Genomic DNA, 23,761 nt, shown 5'->3' with positions numbered 1-23,761 from the left:
TAAATTATAATTTGATACTTGGTTACTTTGTTCTGATTTATCAGATACTCAGAAAATGTTTTTAAAATTGTATTTGAAATGTGTCACACACATGCCAAGTTTTTATTTCTTGGAATGTAACCTCTATCCTAGTAGGACTGTTGTCTCACCAGCGGCTGAAATGGTGATTCGACTTTCTAGTGTGGGCTGCCCCAGTGGCTAAGCGGTAAACAGCCCACCTGCAGTGCAGGAGACAGCAGGCGCAACCCCTGGGTTGGAAACATCCCCTGGAGAAGGAAACGGTAACCCACTCTAGAATTGTTACCTGGGAAATCCCATGGACAGAGGAGCTTGGCGGGCTACAGTCCGTGGAGTCACAGAGAGTCAGACATGACTAGGGGAATAACACAACTTCCATCACCTTAGAGTATGTGGTTGCTGAATCAGTGTCTACTTAGTTTAAAAAATAAGGTTCTTGTTCTGAGTTTAGACTGATAAGCAGAGATCACAGTTCAGTTAAGTTAGCCTTTATTTGCTGTATGATTTTACTTCCTGGAGAGAGTTGAACATTTACAGAGTTTGAGCGGAGGTAGCAGAGAACCTCATGGAGAAGGCGATGGCACCCCACTCCAGTGTTCTTGCCTGGAGAATCCCAGGGACGGGGGAGCCTGGTGGGCTGCCGTCTATGGGGTCGCACAAAGTCAGACACGACTGAAGTGATTTAGCAGCAGCAGCAGCAGCAGCAGGAAACCTCTTTTCTTTAGACTTGTTTCTTTTTCATTCTGGGATTCTTCTGAAATACTTAGAGCGTGTGTTTCAGAGGCTCTCTGGGGTGAGATTGCTCTGTCAGGGGAATGGCAACGTCTTTGCTGAACTTTAAACCGATTCTTCTCACAGTGTTTCTGGCAAATGGGGACAGTTTTTGGCTGAGGGATTTGTTGGGATCGAAGAGGAATCGAGCATTTAATACAAACCATTACTCTCAAGCACTACTTTAGAAAGTGTTCTTGGCCATCAGAGTGTTTTATTTTAAATTAGCGTCTTAGGTATTCCAAATATCCACTGACCTTATCTTGACTGTTATCTGAGTAGGCCTCAAGAATTTCATGCGCATTTCCGTCTGTACTAGCTATTTTCATTTGGACTCTAAAAATAGCTGAAATATGTGTAAGGTAAGAGTATAATATGTGCACACTTTTTAGCCTTTGGGCTGAGCAGTTACTCATTCAGGTATGTATGTTATAAAACAGGTAAGGTTGACTTATAGACAAGGATCAGTAAACATTTTAGTTTGATCTATTGGACCATCTGAAGCAAATTTAAGTCTTAGATTGGCCTCTCTACCTAAATAAAGCTTTCCAAAGTCCAAACTTGGTTATAAATGAGCAAGGATTTTTCTTGATTCTTAGATTTTTCTGTTACTTCTCTTACTTGGTCTAAATAATTAAAACTAGCCATATAAGTAAGTAGAGGGATTTTATATACAAACATGGAGATATTATGCATTTTACAATAATGTATCACACAAGTTATTACAGAAGTTGGACACCTGTTTACTCAAAGAAATGGAGTGTTCAGCCTTCACTGAATGTCTAATAAATTTAAGGGCTAACGGTCTGATATGCTGTTCTGCCAGTGCTGGATTTTTCCCCTAAGAGACGTTGGAGACGTCCCTGAACGCCTCTCACCAGTGGTCGGTCCCAATAGTGTGGTCTCGTGACCGTATGGAATTGAGAGTGAATTTGCTCGTGTGCAGAGGCTTGTGGGTTGGTACAAAGTGGCAGACGGGAGCTGATGGCATTTAGGGGTGCTCTCTAAGTTCTTCATCATCCTTGGTGCTTATGGCTTCAGATCTCATTCCTCGTGATGCTCGATGCTGTTAACATAACCGCTTTCCGCCGCCCTCCTTGTGCATGGGTGAGCGCTGTTGTGCTGAAGCTTAGCATCTCTCACCTCATTTAATCCTCCCAGTGAGTTGCGCATTATCTCTTCCATCTTAAAAGGAGGAAACTGAAGTTCTGAAAAATAGGGTGATTTGCAGTGCTAACCTGGGCAGTCATATGGCTAATATGCAGAAGAGCCAGAATTTGAGTTTGTATCTGTTAGACTTCTGCTTGAACTTTGACTTTTAAAGTTTTTTTTTCCTTCTTTTTAATGAGTTTTAAAATTTTAAGTGTCATGGACCCTTTGGAGAATCTGATCAAAATGCAGAATCTTGCACACAATTTCAGGTGAATTTAGGATCCACCCCTCTTTCCATTCTTCGATGAGCTCAGGTGGTGGGCCTAGAAGCCTCTTGGATGAGGCAGTCTTTCCTCTTCTCTAGGCTAAACAGGGTCTTTCTTCCCTACTGTTTCTTTTTTTCCAGAATGAAGGTGATGGTAGTGAACATTTGTGAAAAATTTAAGACCTTCATATTTTTAAGAAAATAATTTGCCTCTGAAGTATCACTCCTTACCCCCTTCCCCGACCAATGCCTATTTTGAATGGCCTTTAGGAAAGGGCGTTTGGGGTATTCGTTTCCTCTCTTGGATAATTTAACTGTTACCGAAAAAAAGAAGATCTCCTTTCATGGAGGAAAGGGAACAGGCTGTGAATGGTGGCTTCTTCATTGCACCTCTGTTGGTGGATCCTCGTCTTTCTCCCTACCAGTCAGCGCCTTTGTGCCCACCTAGGCAGTAGGTGTGTGAGCGTTCTCCCGACAGGATGGATTACTCATATTTTCTTCACGCATTAACCAAACCCCCCTGGCTGGCTGTTGAGCAGTCTACTTCATTCTTCTTGTTAGAATGCACACCCTGTCTGAACTTGGCGTTTTCTTTTCTGTTAACAAAGCTTTTGCTCACATCATTGTTTTAAACAGTATGTTGCTCTAGCAAGTATTTTCCTGTTTGGTTCTCCAAGCAGTTTGTTCATATATAAATGTCACTTAGATTTATCTTTTAGTGAACTGACAGGATATCCAAAGGCAATTTAAATTCCTGAGAATCATCTTAAGATGTTAATTTCACTAGAATAAACATGCATGACCCAAATCCTATATGAGAAGGAGTGGCTTGTTGTAGAAATAACTCTTGTCAAGGGTTTGTGCCGCTTCATCTAGATTATCCAAATGAAATCACTAAAAGGTGTGCAGGGTTTTTATTTGTGAATAGGACAGTGTAATTGTGTTATTTTGAACAAGTTTTAACTGAGCGGGCTAAGAAAATATACAAGTAATTCCATGCTGGGTGGCGGCAGCTCATTTCCCTGTGAATCAGAAAACAGCTTGTCTTTGATCAGTCATGTTATAATTATTTAGATGGCTCAGTCTTTGACTTGACAAATTTATTCCCATGTCATGTGAATTTTTAGCCAATTGAGCTTTCTACCATCAGATTCAAGTTCTATAGGCGACCAGGTGGGGATTTGGTGCTAGATGAACGTGAGCACTCCTTATGTGGCTCAAGGAAAACAAGTCTGGATCTTGTATCTTTCATACGTGATATGCTGCACGTGATAGGAGCAGAAGCTTTCTGCTGGATACTGACAAGGTGCTTGCACTGTTTAGATGCTTTACATAGGTCAGTTTCATCCTGAGTGTAGCTGAGTTCCTTCCTCCTCCCACCATCTCAGAAACGGAATGGACCAAAGATGGGCAGTGTCCAGACTGAGGGGAGGTCCTGATGCAGGACACGGGTGTTGCGTGTGTGTTCAGTTGCTCAGTTGGGCCTGACTCTTTGAGACCCGATGGACTGTAGGGCCCCAGGCTCCTCTGCCCATGGCATTTTTCCAGGCAAAAGTACTGAAATGGGTTACCATTTCCTTCTCTAGGGGATCTTCCCAACCTAGGGGTCAAACCTGAGCTCAAACCTGGGACTCCTGCCGTGGCAGGCGGATTCGTTACCACTGAGCCACCTGGGAAGCCACTGTTTGTTTAGTGTAGTTATTTTTCTTTAGCGATTTCTGTTTTCTTTTTCATCATGTAAATTTGTTCATTGGTTGGAATAATTTATAGAGAAAAATGACTTGAGGTGTTGCCATTAAGTCAGCCAATGAAGCTCAAGAACTATACCACTGAGAATGAAAATATTCCATATGATGTCCTTTCTCTTCCTTCCAGAGTTTGGGGTGGATTATCTAGAAAGTAACCTTACTTCTCACCCATATTTTGCAAATGCTTATTTGTTTGTATTTTTGTTAACTGGCATGCATTTTGAAGTCAGATTTCCATCTGAATGGTGACTTAAGGAAAAGAAGCGTGTTTGATGATGAAACACATGTCTAAGATGATGAGTTCGTGTTGGTACAGCATCTGTCCCCCGTTGCTAGAGTGCAGACTTCACTGTCCACTCCAGGGCCGCCCGCAAGCGGCACCCCCGGCTAGAGCTGAGGTCCTCCCACTGCAGATTTAGTGCTTTTCCCTCCGCAGCACACTGCTTTTTCTTTGAGCCATTGCCGTTTTCATAAAGAAAAGCAACCCAGTCGTTATATTTTTTGAAATAATTTATTTTAAAAGGAAAGAGAAAGACCAGGAAAAGTCGCCGAAGAGAAAGCCCTGTTACTGAAGGGCTAGCATTTAAGTGTGGAATTTTCTATGCTACAGAAGATGTAATGAGAAATTTTATACTATTTCAGGGGACTTAAACTCTGATAACAAGAGCTAATGTTACTGGAGGACTTACTCTTGTGTGTTCTAAGTGCTTTATTTATTTATTTATTTATTTATTGTTTTTTTTCCATTTATTTTTATTAGTTGGAGGCTAATTACTGTACAATATTATGGTGGTTTTTGCCATACATTGACATAAACGTTGCTGTTTATTTCTATCCTTACCAACCCTGTGAGAGAGGCAGTCTCATACCCATTTTATTGGGTGAACTAAAGCCAAAAGGTGTCGAGTAACTTGCTCACCGTTAAGAAACCACAACGGGACTAGTGCTTCCGGCTCCCTGATCGGCACCTTTCCCCCCAGGAGGTGACCTGGGGCCAGTGACAGGTGGCCTGCCCCGAGCTCATGCCCTTAAGGACCGTTTGTCACAGTTGCAGCCTCCCAAATCTGATGGAGATTGTTTTAAGTACTTTTGAAATTTGTTATCTTTTATTTTAATTACTACAATCTATTTTCCTTAAAATATGATGTTGAAGTTGCATCAGGCAAGGAAAGATAAAGCCTGAGAAGGAGCGTGAATCACAATCAGGCCTCGAGGCATGGTTTGGAACGTCTGAAGTGCTGAGCGCAGAGCCGTTTGATAGGAAGCCTCTTGCGAGCTTGTTCCCTGGCAGAGTTGGAAGCTGCAGTCTGCTGAAATACACTCCAGGAGAGTTGCCTGTTGAGAGGTTTCCAAAGCAAGATCTGGTTGCAGTGCTGTTGGATGGACTTGGAGGCTTCTAGAGTCAGAGTCTGCATCCAGGCAGGAAAAAGTGCGGAACCAGGGAGCCTGTTGAAGTTCTTGCTGCCTTTATTGTTGAAGCTGGGTCACTGAGATTCAGCTGCTTTGCACACACGTGTCTCTCCATCTGTTACAGCAGTTCCTCCCACCACCCAAGTGTAACCATTCTACCTTCTGTGAATTACGGGCACGGGGACAGCGCCACTGTACATGTTGCTCCATCTTTAATTCTTCTGCAAGTCATGTTTCTGTCATTTAAACTTTGGTTTTTGGCCACATCACGCGGCTTGTGGGGCCTTAGTTCCCTGGTCTGGGATCAAACCTGAGTCCCCTGCATTGAAGAGCAGAATCCTAACCACTGGACCACCAGGGAAGTCCCTGTTTGTTTGTTTGTTTGTTGCTGTTAATTGAGACTTTTATCATTATATTCCCTTTTTTTAACCATTATATTCCTTGAATATAGGGTAGTTGGATATAGGAATAGAGAACAATTCCTGTTATCCTTAGTAGCACATACATACTAGTGGCTTGTTCATCCTCTTCTGCTTCTAAGTAAAGTGAAAATATTGTATATATTTAAAAAATTATATCTATTTATTTATATTTATTTATTTGACTGCACTAGGTCTTAGTTGCGGCATATTGCGATCCTTGATCAGGGATCGAACCTGGGCCCCCTGCATTAGGAGCTCTGAGTCTTAGCCACTGGACCACTAGGGAAATCCCTTGTATGTATTTTTAAGTAGCACTTCTTGGAATAAAATATAACTGGCGCTATGGTACTTAAACAATTAGAAAATACTGAGTGTGTGTTTCTGAGTTAAATACTCTCAATCCCCTACCCCATTCCTTGATCCTCAGTGAACAGCTTCAATTAAAAGGAAATAAAAAAAAAAAAAAAACAAACAAACAAAAAAAGGAAATCCATTAGACCCTTAAGTGTGGCCTTTATTACATGGAACTTTATATTATCGATAAAAACTGGAAATGGCTTTTTTATATTAGAAAGGGATACACTTTTATTCTTTTCTTGGAGTATTTGCGTATATGGAAGAAGTATTTGTTATAAGTAGAAAACCACCTGGTAAACATGCAAGGTAAAAAATTAGTTCTTGTATGATGAAACCATGATTTTCAAACTCCCTTTATTAACGAAGAAGCAAACATAGCTTGTTGTAACAGAAGTCTGAGTTTCTTCACTTGTATAATTAGGATTTTAACCAGGAAAGTAGTTTCCCTGATTTTTTTTTTTTTTTTTTTTAATTCTCAGATCTTTCATGGTAATACTAGTTTAATGGCAGTGGGGCTGTTGTGTTTTTTTTTTTTTCAAGACAATAGAAAATACCTTGGGTAACATTCTTTTAGACAATATATGTTAACTGTGACCATATCTATCGTTTTAAAGTCCTCATTCTGATTCCCTTTCTCTCTCTGTAGCCCTCCCCATGTCATAACCATTTCTGTGTCTTTTGGCTGTGATTGTCTGGGATGTGGGATCTTAGTTCCCCCATCAGGGATGGAACGCGTGCCCCCTGCAGTGGGGGCCCCGCGTCCTAACCACTGGACCACCTTTCAATATAACCTTTCAATATAACCCTTTCAATATAACATGAAACAGCCGTAACTTTTTAAACGTCTTATTTTGTATTAGGGTGTAGCCAGTTAACAAGCAGGGATGTGATAGTTTCAGGTGAATAGTGAAGGGATTCAGCCATACATACACTTGTATCCACTCTCCCACAAACTCCCCTCCCATCCAGGCTGCCACGTGAGGTTGAGCAGTGCTTCCTGTGCTACGCAGTAGGTCGTGTAAACACAGCCTGTCCACATTGCTACCTTTAAAATCGTGTGTGCCTGGCTATCCCAAACTCCCTGACCATCCCTACGCCCTGCTTTTGCCCCCGCTCCTGTAACCATAATTTGTTCTCTAAGTGAAACAGCTGTAATATAACCTGACAAAAGTGAGTGTCAGAAAAATAAGCAGCTGTTCCTAAATAAACCCATTTCAGCCCTTCTTTTCATTTTTACATTACGTGGTTATGGCTAAAAGTATAGCTCACTCTGCTGTCTATGGTGAGACAAGATGGAATAACTAATACTTCAAGAAAACATGAAATAAACTTTTTCCTGTGACTCAGTTGAAATATAAGGACTATAATATGGCCAGAGCAGACTGAGGTTATCTGTCCTTTTCACTGTCCTCTCAATAAGAAGAGAACAGCTACCATTTATCCATTGCCTGAATTAAGCTAATAAGCAAGCCCCAAAAGGCCCAAATTTCAGAGATTTGAACAGAGAATGTTTAAACTACCATACAATTGCACTCATCTCACACACTAGCAAAGTAATGCTCAAAATTCTCCAAGCGAGGCTTCAACAGCATGTGAACCGAGAATTCCCAGATGTTCAGCCTGGGTTTAGAAAAGGCAGAGGAACCAGAGATCAAATTACCAACATCCACTGGATCGTAGAAAAAGCAAGAGAGTTCCAGAAAACATCTACTTCTGCTTTATTGACTATGCCAAAACCTTTGACTGTGTGAATCGCAACAAACTGTGGAAAATTCTGAAAGAGATGGGAATACCAAACCACCTTACCTGCCTCCTGAGAAATCTGTATGTAGGTCAAGAAGCAACAGTTAGAACTGGACATGGAAAATGGATTGGTTCCAAATTGGGAAAGGAGTACGTCAAGGCTGTATATTGTTACTCTGCTTATTTAACTTATATGCAGAGTACATCATGAGAAATACTGGGCTGGAGGAAGTGCAAGCTGGAATCAAGATTGCTGGGAGAAATATCAATAACCCCAGATACTCAGATGACACCACCCTTATGGCAGAAAGTGAAGAGGAATTGGAGAGCCTCTTCATTAAAGTGAAAGAGGAGGGTGAAAAAGCTGACTTGAAACTCAACATTCAGAAAACTAAGATCGTGGCATCTGGTCCCATCACCTCATGGGAAATAGATGGGGAAACAGTGGAAGCAGTGTCAGACTTTATTTTTTGGGGCTCCAAAATCACTGCAGATGGTGACTGCAGGCATGAAATTAAAAGACGCTTACTCCTTGGAAGGAAAGTTATGACTAACCTAGACAGCATATTTAAAAGCAGAGACATTACTTTGCAAACAAAGGTCCGTCTAGTCAAGGCTATGGTTTTTCCAGTAGTCATGTATGGATGTGAGAGTTGGACTATAAAGAAAGCTGAGCGCTGAAGAATTGATGCTTTTGAACTGTGGTGTTACAGAAGACTCTTGAGAGTCCCTTGGACTGCAAGGAGATCCAACCAGTCCATCCTAAAGAAGATCAGTCCTGGGTGTTCATTGGAAGGACTGATGTTGAAGCTGAAACTCCAGTACTTTGGCCACCTGATGTGAAGAGCTGACTCATTTGAAAAGACCCTGATGCTGGGAAAGATTGAGGGCAGGAGGAGAAGGGGATGACAGAGGATGAGATGGTTGGATGGCATCAATGACTCGATGGACGGGTTTGGGTAGGCTTGGGAGTTAGTGATGGACAGGGAGGCCTGGTGTGCTGCAGTCCATGGAGTTGCAAAGAGTCGGGCACGACTGAATGACTGAACTAAAGTGAATTCAGTTCTTAGAATGGGATATAAGTAAGGATTCCGCAATAGAACAAACACTGAGATGATTGGAGAATGGAGGGTTCTGGTTTACCCTCAGTCGCATGGGCCTGAAACACGGTGACCTCGTTTGTGGCGGTGCACGTAGAGAACATCAGCCCTGGATGTTGACACTGTGTGCAGTAAGAGCTCAGTTATTTCTCTCACTTTTGCACGGTGAATTGTTATATGAACCGAAATTTCCCATTTAATTCTAGCTTACTCTTTAAAAATGTTTGACATTTTAATCTTACAGTTGAATATCTTTCATCATTATGTAACTTCTCAGATAATTTTGCTTGTCTTTTCCTCCCAGCATCATGTAAGTTACTTGAGGGAAGAAATTGTGTTGTTCTGTTCAGTGTTGCATCTCCCTTCCACCCGGGACAGGGTTTGACACACAGGAGGTACTCAGTCAACATTCACTGAAGGAATCGATGAATCTTTCTAAGACATTGGTCCATTTTTCTTAGAAAGTACAGTATGTTTTTTGAAGAGTGATCTTACTGCGTTTCAGGATCTTTGTTCCCTCATAGCATCTTTTTATCCAGGATGGTAAACAGAAAAGATATGAGCAGTCCTCTATATAGATAATATGTAGACAGTTCATGCCCTGGACTTTCTTTCAGGAAAGTGGTTTGCCACTTTCCTCTTTTCCTAGAAATTAAATGCTCCGACACTGACCATTTGAGGACTTCAGTCACTTGGGCTTCGGTTGAATACATTTCAGTGTAATTTCAGGACCAAGATGTGCTTTTGATTGTTACCTTCTGGAGTCCTCATCTGTGTAGAGTACAGTGATGTCGTATATTATAACCTTGACTGTGAGATGGATAATACATTACCCGACCAATGACAGAAGAAACTGGATTGAAATTAAACAGAAAAGAAAAGAATGCTGTCTGCTTTGAGGCGCTGTGACCACCACACTGTCTGTCAAAAGGAAGACGCGCAGTGCTTCATCATCTGTGGCACGCATGGTGGAGAGGTAACTCTCTAGCCTCGACTTAGGTTAATACTCGTTAACTCCCGTGGTCAGATGATTCTGCTAGGGACAGGCTTTATCTAGTGCTGTCTCCTCTCATCTCTCTCCTGATGAAAAGCCCTCTGACTCCTGCCTCTAAGAAAAGCATCAGGATAAAATTATAGTTGCAATTTTATATGGGATTAACTTTTATCAAACTCAATGCATCAGTGGCTTAAAAAACCCTCTGGCTAATTTGTGTGTCCCTCTGCTTTAAAAATAGTACAACTAAGAGACTCTTAAAATAATTAGGCAAGAAGTGACTTGGACTTGGAAGGGGTTTGCATTCTGACAGGATCTGGGCCTGCTTATAATAGCAGGTATCTCTTTAGACGACTGCGATTTGGGGGCCCTGCACCTTTTATGCAAGCTCTAAGCTTTGTAAACGATCTTTTCATCTGATAGCAGAAAGCTGGGTTATCAAAATCACCTCGTTCTCAGAGTAAATGTTAGTTCTTTTAAAGTAAGTCAACCATGTTGTGTCTGGAAAGAAGCCAGGTTTTGTAACTGTGTGGCTTGTTTTTATTGTAGCTTGCATAGCAGGCACCGTTATCTGTACAATTTTAGGGAATAGCCATGAAATGTTTAGATAGCTCTGAGGAAATCATTGAATAACTTTATGAAAACCACTGATATGTTTGTTCAGAACAAAATAGGAAAGGGTGAATATGTGCATAGGACAATGAGGAAGTTTCACAAAAATGGTTCAGTGAAAATTGAGGGTTTAAAAATAGTTTACTTGACTGCACTGGGTCTTATAGTTGCGGCTTGGGGATCTTCCATCTTTGTCGCTTCACGCGAAATCTTTTTTAGTTGCGGTGTCCAAGCTCTTAGCTGTGGCATGTGGGATCTGGTGCCCTGAGCATCGCTGAGCCCGGGCCCCGTGCATTGGAGTGTGGAGTCTGAGCCACTGAGCACCCAGGAAGTCGCGGTAGCTGAGGACTGACCCGGAGGACACTGGAAGTTCGGGGTTTAGAGGTTTCTGTTGGGATGAGTTTCCCGCAGGTCAGGTCCGCTTGCTCTGGTCACAGTGGGAGAGGCAGAGCTGTGGAGAAAAAGCAGCCAAGTGGAGGTGCAGTTTCTTATTGGGAAAGATGCGGGGTAATTAATTAGATACGGAGTGGTGGGAGGCATGGACCAAAAGCCAATTATTAAAGGCTGGTTTATGGGGAAATTATTACAATTAGACCAAGCCCACAAACAATACAGGACATGCATAACCCAAAAATTTGGACTCAAGAAAGAGAAGACATATGATTCTAAGAAATACCTAGCCCAAGTAATGACTGGTAATAGTTGAAATTTAAGGCCTACAGGGAGCCTGCTGTAACCAAAGTTTTGTATTAAAAAAAAAAAGTTCTGGTAACATTATAATGGAATGCATTAGCTTGAGGAGTATTTGAGCAGTTTTGTTTTCAGGGAGGAAGCATGCTTGACTTGGGTTTTGTTGTTTGCTCTCAAACACACCTAAAGAGATCCTACCTGCTAGGTTTACGTATGGCCTTTTCCTGGTGGCTCAGTGGTAAAGGATCCACCTGCAATGCAGGAGACACGGGTTTGACCCCTAGAGGAGATTGCGGTTCAGGAAGATCCTCCGGAGAAGGAAATGGCAACCCACTCCAGTACTCTTGCCTGGGGAATCCCATGGAAAGAGAAGCCTGGTGGGTACAGTTCAGGGGTTCTCAAAAGAATTGGACACGACTTAGCAACTCAACAACAAAACAACACCCAAGTTTTTTCAGCCCAATTATAACTTACAAAACACCTCTGTACAACTTTTTGGGAAAGGCAGGGTATGTGTTATTCTCCTGAGGTTAAGCTGAGAGTCAGTGAGAAAGTGACTTGCTCAGGAGCTGATGAGTGGCGGAACCAGGATTCAGAGCCGAGCCCTTGGACCACGGGTCTGTGCTCTTGGCACTGCACCTGCTGGTGGCAGCTATGGGGATTGCAAGCATGGCCCCTGGAGGCAATAGGTGTAACTGCAGTTCCCTCAAATGGCAAAAATGGAAGTATCTTTCATGGCTTTGCAAAATACGGTTGAACTTTCAAGTGAAGTAATGGAACCACAGTTGGCTCAAGTACTGGAAGCTGTATATAAAATATATTGATTTTCTATCTATATTTGAAGAATGAAATAACTAATTTTGCCTGTAATCAAGGAGAACTCTTTGGTCCAAAGACCAGCGACAATCTTTAGAAAGGTTTAGGAACTGCCCTACCCATTTTAAACAAAAGGACACTGCTAATTATTACCAACAGTGGTTGTTACTAAATACAGGACTAATTAATGTTTAGAGTTAATTCTTTTCTTTGAAAAATAACTCCAGACTACTTTGTCTTAGTAATTCTTTATAATGTACTTTGAAAGGACTTTTGTCTGTGTGTGTTCTCTGTTGGTATGAGAGTTACCTGTCATTTCCTTCTCCTGCCAACATGCTGTTTAAGTCTTTTCCCTTCATTTGTCTGCTTTTAATCTACTATTAATTGGGTAACTAAGTTACTAAACTCACTACAAGTATGTGTGAAATAAAGTTTTAAAAAATTTGATAAAAGAGAAAGGAGATATTCTTCTTTGTCAAGGGTATATACTTTATTACTTCCATTTTGACAAGTCTTTCATTATTCAGTCACATTTTTGCCTATTGAGTGTTTTTCATTTCTGTTCAGATAATTGAGTTTGTCAGGTACTTGTCAAACTGTACCAAAATCTTTACCTAAGTATAGATGTTAGAAAATAGAAATATAATTAACTCATAACTAGGTTCATCTATTTCTGTTTCATTTTTTTCCCGTAGAGTTGTCAGATAAACTGAATTTGATGTATATAAACATTTAAAAATCGTTTGTTTTTTTTTTTCTCACCTTTGGTTGCACCGCACGGCTTGTGAAATTTAGTTCCCTGACTGAGGATCAAACTTGGGCCCACTGCAATGGAAGTGTGGAGTCTTAACCACTGGACAGGCAGGGAATTCCCCTAAAAGTAAAGTTTAAAAATTCTGTATTTGATTTTAAGTAGGAGTGGGTCTGATTCTTCAAAAATAACTTTTTTTGAGATGAAACTTACACAGCAGAAAGTTAACCATTTCAGAGTAAACAATTCGATGGCATTTATTCCATTCACAGTCTTAACCTCTATTTAGTTCCAAAACATTTTTATTGCTCGAAATGGGCATCCTCTCCCTAGTAAGCAGTTTCTCCCCATTCCTCCCTACTTCCACCTCTACTTTCTGTTTTATGGATATTTCCTTTAAATGGAATTACACAATACATGACCTTTTGTGTCTGTCTTCTTTCACTTCAGTCACTCAGTCATGTCCGACTCTTTGCGACCCCATGGACTGCAGCACGCCAGGCCTCCCTGTCCATCATCAACTCCCGGAGTTTACTCAAACTCATGTCCGTCGAGTCAGTGATGCCATCCAGCCATCTCATCCTCTGTCATCCCCTTCTCCTTTCACTTACTGTAATGTTTTTGGGGCCCATCCATGTTGTAGCACGTATCTATCTTTTATAAAAATGACTGAATAATCTTTCATTATATGTATAATTCCATAATTTTTCTATTTCTTTACCAATAGACATTTGAGTTGTTTCCACCTTTTCGGCTATTGCCAATAGTTCTGCTACAGACATGTGTATACATGTATTAAATACTCGTTTGAGTACCTGTTTTTAGTTCTTGCAGGAAAATAAATAGGAGTGGAACTGCTATGGTAGTTCCATATGGTAATTATGTGTTTAACTTTTTGAGGAACTGCCAAACTGTTTTCCGTAGCAGCTGAACCATTTTACATTCTTACCAGCAGTGTACGAGGGTTTTAATTTCTCCACTTCCTCAGCATCACTTATTTTCTGCTTTAAGTTATAGCCATCCCAATGAGTGTGGAGTGGTATCTCATTGTGGTTCTGAGTTGGATTTCACTAATGGTGATTGAGCATTTTTTTCATGTATTTCTTGGCCACTTGTATATGTTCTTTGGAGAAATATTTATTCAAGTCCTTTGCCTTTTTAAAAAATTGGATTGTTTGTCTTTTCATTGTTAGGTGAGTTCTTTATGTATACTAGATGCTAGACCCTTAGAAAAATACATGATTTGCAAATATTGTCTCCCATTCTATAGGTTCTTTTTGCTTTCTTGATTTTGGTTCTTTGATGCATGCAGTTTTAAATTTTGATGAAGTCAAACGCATCTTTTTTTTTCCTTTGTTACTCATACTTTTGGTATCATGTCTAAGAATCTTATTTCCAAATTCATGGTCATGAAGATTTATGTTTTCTTCTAGGGAGTTTTATGGTTTAGTTCTTTTTTTATGTTTTATTTTTTGGCTGTGCCATGAGGTATGTGGGATCTTAGTTCCCTGATCAGGGATTAAACCAGTGCCCCCTGCATTGAAAGTGTGGAGTCTTAACCACTGGACCACCAGGGGGCTTCCCCATTTCTTAATATTTAGGTCACTGACCCAGTTTGAGTTAGTTTTTGTATTTGTGTGAGGTCAGGTTCTAACCTCATTCTTAAGGATCTTCAGTTCTCCCAGGACCATTTGTTGGAGAGACTTTTTCTCTCCTAAATAGTCTTGGCACTGTTATTGAGAATCAGTTTACCATAAATGTGTGAGTTTATCTCTGGACTTAATTCTATACCATTGGTCTAAACGTCTCTCCTTATACTGGTAGCTCACTGTTTTGATTATGGTAGTTTTAGTCAGTTCAGTTCAGTCACTCAGTCGTGTCTGACTTTTTGCGACCCCATGAACCGCAGCACGCCAGGCCTCCCTGTCCATCACCAACTCCCGGAGTCCATCCAAACCCATGTCCATTGAGTTGGTGATGCCATCCAACCATCTCATCCTCTGTCATCCCCTTCTCCTCCTGCCCTCAATCTTTCCCAGCAGCAGGGTCTTTTCCAATGAGCCAGCTCATCACATCAGGTGGCCAGTACTGGAGTTTCAGCTTCAGCATCAGTCCTTCCAATGAACACCCAGGACTGATCTCCTTTAGGATGGACTGGTTGGATCTCCTTGCAGTTCAAGGGACTCTCAAGAGTCTTCTCCAACACCACAGTTCAAAAGCATCCATTCTTCAGTGCTCAGCTTTCTTTATAGTCCAACTCTCACATCCATACAGGGCCACTGGAAAAACCATAGCCTTTACGGCTATGTCAAGGACGGACCTTTATTGACAAAGTAATGTCTCTGCCTTTTATTACGCTGTCTAGGTTGGTCATAACTTTCTTTCTTTTTTTTTTTTTTTTTGAATATCATTGAAGCTTTAGGAGTAAGCGTCTTTTAATTTCATGCCTGCAATCACTATCTGCAGTGATTTTGGAGCCCAGAAAAATAAAGTCTGACACTGTTTCCCCATCTATTTCCCATGAGGTGATGGGACCAGTTGCCATGATCTTAGTTTTCTGAATGTTGAGCTTTAAGCCAACTTTTTCACTCTCCTCTTTCACTTTCATCAAGAGGCTCTTCAGTTCCTCTTTGCTTTCTGCCATAAGGGTGGTATCATCTGAGTATCTGGGGTTATTGATATTTCTCCCAGCAATCTTGATTCCAGCTTGTGCTTCCTCCAGCCCAGCATTTCTCATGATGTACCTGGTGACTCAGATGGTAAGGCATCTGCCTACAATGCGGAAGACCCAGGTTCGATCCATGGGTCAGGAGGATCCTCTGGAGATGGAAATGGCAACCCACTCCAGTACTCTTGCCTGGAAAATCCCATGGATGGAGGAGCCTGGTAGGTTACAGCCCATGGGGTCGCAAAGAGTTGGATATGGCTGAGCAACTTCACTTTCACTTTTCACTCTGCATATAAGTTAAATAAGCAGGGTGACAATATACAGCCTTGACGTTCTCCTTTTCCTATTTGGAACCATGTCTGTTGTTCCATGTCCAGTTCTAACTGTTGCTTCCTAACCTAACAGTTTTCTCAAGAGGCAGGTCAGGAGGTCTGGTATTCCCATCCCTTTCAGAATTTTCCACAGTTTATTGTGATCCACACGGTCAAAGGCTTTGGCGTAGTCAATAAAGCAGAAGTAGATGTTTTTCTGGAGCTGTCTTGCTTTTTCGATGATCCAGCGGATGTTGGCACTTTGATCTCTGGTTCCTCTGCCTTTTCTAAAACCAGCTTGAACATCTGGAAGTTCACGGTTCACATATTGCTGAAGCCTGGCTTGGAGCTTTAGTAGTAAGTTTTAAAATGATAAAGTGTGAGTCTCCCAACTTTGTTCTTTTTTGCTATTGTTTTGCCTGTTTGCGGCCACTCACAATGCACATGAATTTGAGGATTGGCTTTTCCATTGCTGTTAAAAGGGCTCTTAAAAGTTTGATAGTGGTTGCATTTGAATCACTTTGGGTAGTCTTACTGTCTTAATGATATTAAGTGTTCCAATCAATGAACACAGGATGTCTTTCCATTTATTTTCTTTCAACAGTGTTTTGTATTGTTCGGTATACACATCATCTCACTTCCTTGGTTAAATTTATTTCTTAGTATTTTATTTGTTTGGATGCTATTATAAATGAAATTGTTTTCTTAATTTCCTTTTTGAATTTTCCATTGTGGGTTTGTGGAATCTATACTGATTTTTGCATGTTGATCTTGAACCCTACAACTTTGCTGATTTTATTAACTCTAAGTATTTTTGTTTGTTTGCTTGTTTTCTGTTTGATTTTTTTTGGTAGAGACATATTGGGGATTTAAAAAACATATATAGGATCATATCATCTGTGCATGGATTTTCCACTTTTACTTCTTCCTTTCCAGTTTGGATGCCTTTCTTTTTCTTACCTAATTGCTTTGTCTAGGATATCCAATTCCAGTGTTGTCTTGCAGTGGTGAACATGGGCATACTGGTCTTGTTTCTGATCAAAAAATTTTCAGTCTTTTACCATTCAGTATGATGGTAACTGTGGGTTTTTCATAAATGCTTTTGGAGAGTTCTCTTGTTTTTCTAGTTTTCTGAGTATTTGTCATGAGGTGTTAGGTTTTGCCAAATGCTTTTTCTATGTCAATTGAGAGTACTTTTTTTTCCCCCTCTTCACATCCATAATATTGATATATCTATCACGTTGATTGCTTTTCGTGTGTTGAACCACTCTTGCACTCCTGGGTTGAGTCCTACTTGGTCATGGTGTATAATCTTTTTAGTATGCTTTTGGGTTCAGTTTTCTAGTATTTTGTTGAGGATTTTTACATCTATAATTATACGGGATATTGGTCCATAGTTTTCTTTTCAGGTGGTATCTGTTGTCTGACGTTGGTATCAGGATAATGCTGGCCTGTAGAGTGAAGAAGGAAATCTTCAGTACTTGTCTTTGAATCCTCCCAAATGGACTTATACAGAAAATTCTATGCCTGATGAAGATTTAATCACAGCATTTTATTGCTCAAACTCTACCTACTCATCTTAGAAACAAACCATATTATAAAATCTCTGGAATCAGATGTCATTTCATTCTTTATGTGTAGAAATGCTAAAAAAGCATTGAATACAAGGATTATGATGTTATGGAGTTTTAGTTACCCATATGTATATAAACATTTCTAGCAGCAACTTTAGAAATAAAATACCTCCTTGGAAATATTTTACTTGATACAAACTTTAATTTGGCTAGCCTTAACTACTACCTAAGATAGCACTTGAAAACAAGGATAAGTACCAAGGCAGACACTTTACTACAACATAGAGGGAGTGACGGTCAGATGACTTAGACTCTCCTGTGTCTAAAGCAGCTAGTCAACAATAACTTACTAAATCTATATCCAGCTGTTTGCACAAGGTTCTTGCTACTTCTTTATAAGGTATATAGTTTGTTAAAAAGCTAATTATGATGTAATTTCACAAATATATTTCTTTTTTATTTTCTATCCATATGTGACATAAGTAATAAATGCATTTCTAAAGTAAATAAGCTTAGCACATGTCATTAAGAGTTTATTTCTTCTACAATGTGCTTTTTAAGAATGCTAACAGATTATTCATGTATTTTTATATATCTGTTCATAAGTTATATAACAAACCTACAGTTTTGTAATTCTGTGTAAGTTTTTGTGTTCCGAGGATTCAAGTCTGACTAGATTTAAAGGGAAAAGTAATGTTTACAGAGTATTTTAAAGACGTTTTAATTTTTATGACAAGAACAGTTTTAGATCCTAAAGAATGCTCAGGCTTCTGCGTTTATGGCAAAAAATAAATATTTGTAGAACTAAGTGCATAGCAATGGTATGTGTTATAGACCAAACATGGAACATGCAATCCAAATCTCAAATAGAACTCAAAGCATACATACCATGAACAGAAGTGTACTGTGTTGTAATTACCAAATAAATGTAGTTAGAAAAGGTTTCCTGTTTTTTTTTTTTGGCAAGGTCTTCAGTTGATTTTGTTAATATTTAGCAGAGTCGGTGAAACTAATCTTCTTAAAACATAATCTTTTTCTAGTGGCAAAATGCAGTGATATGTCTTTTGCATTTAGATCTCATGGTGGGGTTATGAGGGAGGTATTATTGCCTTAATAGTTGATAAAACTGAATTGGACTAATTAGACTTATCCACTTCACAACAAGCAAGTATTAGAATTAAAGAACTTTGAAATTAAAGCAGCTTCCTTCTAATACTAGATTTTTCTTTTCTGTAAGTTGAAGTTCAGATGAAAGAAGGAATAGGAATAGTACCTGTTTTCCAAAAATGTTATACTGTTCTTTTCCTGCAGATAACATATTTTATTTTATAAATATAATCACAACTTCAGAAAATAATTAACAGCAGAAGGACTCAACTTTCTGCTATAATAGTGTGTTTGGATTTTCAACAATTTGATTTCCATGCAGCTTTTCAGGGGTAGGTTGTTCATATGACTGTCTCCTACATAACGTTGGAGGGGGTGGTGGGGTGGGGTGCTATGTGCTGTAGCAGTGACTTCCAAACTTCCCTGGGTACGAGAATCACTTGAGAGCTTATCTCTTGGCCTCATTGCACTCCAGGTAGTTCCAGCAGAGGTAGTCCAACAACAGCATTTGGAGAAACACTGGTTTTAGAGTTTAACACACACAACAAACTATTTGATAAGGTAATAGTGGTGATTTAATCTGTAATATTGCTCTAGTTCTTAGAACAGAATTTGGTTCAACATAGTAAATGTTCAGAATATTCCATTCACGTGTGATAACTTGGGTGACAGCTGAGAAGCAGGAGAATATTTGTTCTTTTATTCAAAGTTTACTGAATTCCTGCACTGCTCTAACTATTTGGATGTAAAGGGAAAATGGATACATACATTTTTGACTCTTGATACGAGTTTATGTGATTAGTAGACTCATTTTTCAAACACTTGTTTGTTTCCTTTTGGCTGTGCTGGGTCTTCACTGCTGTGCCGGCTTTCCTGGCCTTGTAGTGAGCGGCGTGGGGGGACTGCCCCCTGGCTGCGGCCTGCGGGCCTCTCTTGTTGGGGAGACGGCTCCAGGAGTGCCCGTTGCAGGAGCTGTAGCACCTGGGCTCAGGAGCTGCGGGCCCCAGGCCCTGGGGCGCAGCTCAGTGGTCGTGGCGCGGGCCTAGTTGCCCCGCGGCATGTGGGATCTTCCCAGACCAGGGATCGAACCCTTGTCTCCTGTGTTGGCAGGCAGATTCTTTACCGCTGAGCCACCAGGGAAGCCCCTCATAGACTTATTTGAAAGGTATGGGTCTTCCTTTGTTGTTAAAAAAAAAATTGTAAGGTAAATTTATTAACATTGAGGACATGTTTTAATGTTGGTGTTTTTTTTTTTTCCCCTCTGTAAATTGAGAACTCATTTTTTGAGGCTTATGGTTAAAGAAATAGCCTGTGTGTTATTATTGATTGTATTATTGTTGCTCTAAAGCTGTATGAACCGATGCAGTGGCCACTAGATGTTTGCAGCTATTTCAGTCCATTAGAATTAAGTGACATTGGAAGTTAGCTTCCTCAGCTGCATTAGCCACATTTCACATCCCTAGAGAATGCAGATGCCTGCAGCTCAGCCATCAGAGGACGTTCCCTTTGACAGTGTTACTCTAGAGTCTAGAACACAGCAGTGATTTTTCCAGTTGCCTTGATCTGTAAATTGATTTTTGAGGTAAATATTAGCGGTGGCCGAAGGCTGTCATTTCAGTCCTTACGTGCATTAGCACCTTCTCAGGTTGACCAGTCCTGGGCTAGGATTGATTTACTTAAATGTTTGTTGCATGGCAACTGAGATTTAAATGCTAGTGTCTGGGAGTTTTTCTTAAGCCTCTGAGTAGGACACTTAAGTAATTTTACTGCCTTAGCTATAGCTTTTTCTTGTGTATGTGTGTATATTTACCTCTGTAGCATTACAGTTACTTTATAAACTTGTAATTAATGAAGTTTGAGGGGCAAAGGAAAGTTGCTGTTGCATTTTTTTAAGTTTGTTTTTATTTTTTAATAATTTTTATTGGCATATAGTTGATTTACAATGTTGTGTTAGTTTCAAGTGTATAGCAAAGTGGATCAGTTTTACGTATATCTAGTCTTCCATAGATTCTTTTCACATATAGGTCATGAGAATATTAAGTAGTATGTCCTTATTATCTATTTTATATATACATAAAATAGATATAGTAATGTATATATCAATCCTAATCTCCCAATTTATCCCTTCCCCCTTTCCCCCCCGTTAACTGTAAGTTTTTCTACACCTGTGACTGTTTCTGTTTTGTAAATAAGTTCATTTTGCTGTTTTTTGGGGATTTGTTTAGATTCCGTGTATTAGCAGCATCATATGGTATTTTGTCTTTCTCTGATGTAGTTCCTCAGTATGGCGATTTCCAGGCCCATTGGTGTTGCTGCCAGTGGCGTCGCTTCTTTTTTATGGCTGGGTCCTGTTCCGTGGTGTGGATGTTCGCGTCTTCTCTGTCTGCTCCCCGTCAGCAGACGTTTAGGTTTCTTCCGTGTCCTGTGTGTTGTGAATAGTGGTGCAGCGAACGTGGGGTCGTGTGTCATTTTGGATTTTGGTTTTCTCTGGATGTATGCCCAGGAATGGGCCTGCTGGGTCACGTGGTAGTTCCAGATATTCTCTCCCATCCTGCGGGTTGTCTTTTCTTTTTGCTTATGGTTTCTTTTGTTGTGCCATTTATTTTTGTTTTTATTTTTGTTGGGAGGCAGATCAAAAAAGATGTTGCTGCTATTTATGTCAGAGAGTGTTCTGCCCGTGTTTTCAGCTAAGAGTTATGGTGTCCAGCCTTGGATTTAGGTGTCCAATCCATTTTGAGTTTATTTTTGTGTAGGGTATTAGAGAGTGTTTAGATTTCATTCTTTTACGTGTGGCTGCTCAGCGTCCCCAGCATCACCTCCTGGAGAGGCTCTTTCCTCCGCTGTGTGCTCTGCCCCGAGTCGCAGGCTGGCCGGCCACCGGTGCCTGGGCTCGTCTCCGGGCTTTCGGTGCTGCCCACTGAGGGCATTTCTGATTTTGTGCCATACCAAGCTGTTGTGACGAGTGTAGCCTTTGTAGTGTAGCATGAAGTCAGGGAGTCTGATTCCTCCAGCTCCATTTTTCTTTCTCAAGATTGTTTTGGCTATTGCAATTGTATCTTTACTACTAGAATTTACAGTATTTACATGAAATAATTTATAGGTGCCAAATTTGAATATAGTGTCAAGTTGGATTAATTCTATCTGGTCAAAATTTAGGAAGAACCCCAGTTATGGATATTATAAAATATTAATTATGATAAATTTAATATTTGATGTTTAAAAGCTAAACTTTTTTTTTTCTTCTTGACCATACAATGCAAGATCTCAGTTCCCTGACCAGATATTGAACCCAGGCCACAACAATGAAAGCACTGAATCATAACCACTAGACGACCACGGAACTCACTAAAAACTAAACATTTTTTCAGTATTTTTTCTGTTGTTGAACTTACGTAAAATTGTGTAGTATCTGCTAAATTCTGATATCTAGACATTTTTTGTGCAGGGTTCAAGAGATAGTGTGCAAGTGTAATTGACTTTTGCCTCTATTTTTTTTTTCCCAGCTGTGTGGCATGTGGGATCTTTCTTCCTCAACCAGGGATTGAACCCATGCCCACTGCAGGGAAGCACGGAGTCTTAACCACTGGACCACCAAGGAGGCCCACGCCTCCATTTCCTGAATGAGTGTCTATGCAGAGATGGAGCTTGCCTCTTTTTTTATCCCCTTTAGGTTTTGCCGGGGTCCCTTTCTGAGAGGAGAGGCAATAGGAAGCTGTGGTCCCTTGGTCCCAGGTCATGGATGTGTTGTTGTTCAGCCGTTAGGCTGTGTCCGGCTCTGCGTGACCCCATGGCCCTGCAGCCCGCCAGGCTCCTCTGTCCTCCACTATCTCCCGGAGTTGGCTCAAATTCGTGTCCATTGAGTCGGTGATGCCATCTACCCAGCGCATCCCCTGCCCGCTCCCCCCACCCCCATGAACAGCATGAAAAGGTACTGGATTAGGGCAGGTAAATTCTTTGGTATGTTTCTGCCCCCTTCAGTGATTCTCCCTCTTTCCAGATCACTTACTTCAGCCTCTGGTATTACAACAAGCAAAATCAGCGCCGGTGGGTGGATTTGGAGAAGCCTCTGAAGAAGCAGCTGGACAAGTACGCGTTGGAGCCGACCGTCTACTTTGGAGTGGTGTTTTACGTGCCTTCGGTTTCACAGCTGCAGCAGGAGATCACCAGGTGAGAAGCGCGGTGCTGTTCGCTTTCAGGAAGCCCGGTGAGGTTGGAAAGGCGAGCCCGAGGCTGGCGTCGGAGGCAGAGCTAGCCTCTGCGCTCTCCCCGGGCAGCTCAGCCTCGGCGCTGCCGCAGGGGCTGGCGTGCGGAGTGTCAGGGGGCCACAAGGCGGGCCGCGCGAGTTACGGTTCACCTGGCACCAAAGGACGGTTAAACGGAGAACGGGGTTTCTGCCCTGGCTGCGAGCTCCTCCTGAAGTGATGTCGCCCTTAATGTTTTTACTGATTTGCTTCTGACCTTAGTGACAATGAAATGAGAGAGGAGATTTTTCAAAATAGCCACAAATTCTGTGTTTACTCCTCAAGAAAATGTGTAGAAGTTCTGACCCCAGTAGCCATGTTCTCTACATAGGTGTGGAAGGAGAAAGAGGTGGGGGAAGGGTTTGAGATCAGAAAATATTGGCCAATAAATGCACTTAAAAGGAACAAAGGCAGAAAGCTTAGAATGTGTTAAGGGGTGGGATAGAGAAACTAATTTTTTTTTTCTTGAAGATAACAAAACAAAGAAACAAATCAAATTTGCATTCTTTTTTTTTTTCTTACAATTGAATTACAGTTGATGATTCAGATGGTAAAGAATCTGCCTACAATGTGGGAGACCCAGGTTCCATCCCTGGGTCGGGAAGCTCCCCTGGAGAAGGCAATGGCAGCCCACTGCAGTGCTCTTGCCTGGAGATTCCCATGGACAGAGGAGCCTGGCGGGCTACAGTCCATGGGGTCACAAAGAGTCAGACAGGACTAAGTGACTAACACTTTACATAGTTGATTTACAGTGGTGTGTTAATTCCTACTATACAGCTTAGTGATCGTTATACATATATATACACACACCCACATTCCTTTTAGAATATTATTTTCCATTGTGGTTTTTCACAGGATATTACATATAGTTTTCTGCGCTGAACAATAGGATCTTGTTGTTTATCTGAAATTTGGATTCTTGAGCCTGCCTTTCACATTCTCCAAAATCCAGCACTTTTTTCCCTGTTTAACCTTGTTGTCAAGCCAAGCTGGATTACTTCCAGTGCCCTG

At 40.9% G+C, this 23,761-nt stretch overlaps 1 protein-coding gene across 2 annotated transcripts in view; it reads left to right on the top strand.

Annotated features, from left to right (window-relative positions):
* PTPN21 (protein tyrosine phosphatase non-receptor type 21) overlaps positions 1-23,761 on the top strand; it is a 75,297-nt gene that overhangs the window by 12,274 nt on the left and 39,262 nt on the right. For both annotated transcript variants that reach the window (XM_065940088.1, XM_065940087.1), the window contains one exon: positions 22,507-22,676. In XM_065940088.1, coding sequence (XP_065796160.1) covers positions 22,507-22,676 — 170 coding nt within the window. The remainder of the gene's footprint in view (positions 1-22,506; positions 22,677-23,761) is intronic.

Source organism: Muntiacus reevesi, chromosome 7, assembly GCF_963930625.1.
Source record: "Muntiacus reevesi chromosome 7, mMunRee1.1, whole genome shotgun sequence".
Taxonomy (NCBI): Eukaryota; Metazoa; Chordata; class Mammalia; order Artiodactyla; family Cervidae; genus Muntiacus; species Muntiacus reevesi.
Note: the sequence above shows the minus strand (reverse complement) of the source record. Positions and strands in the feature narration are given on the sequence as shown.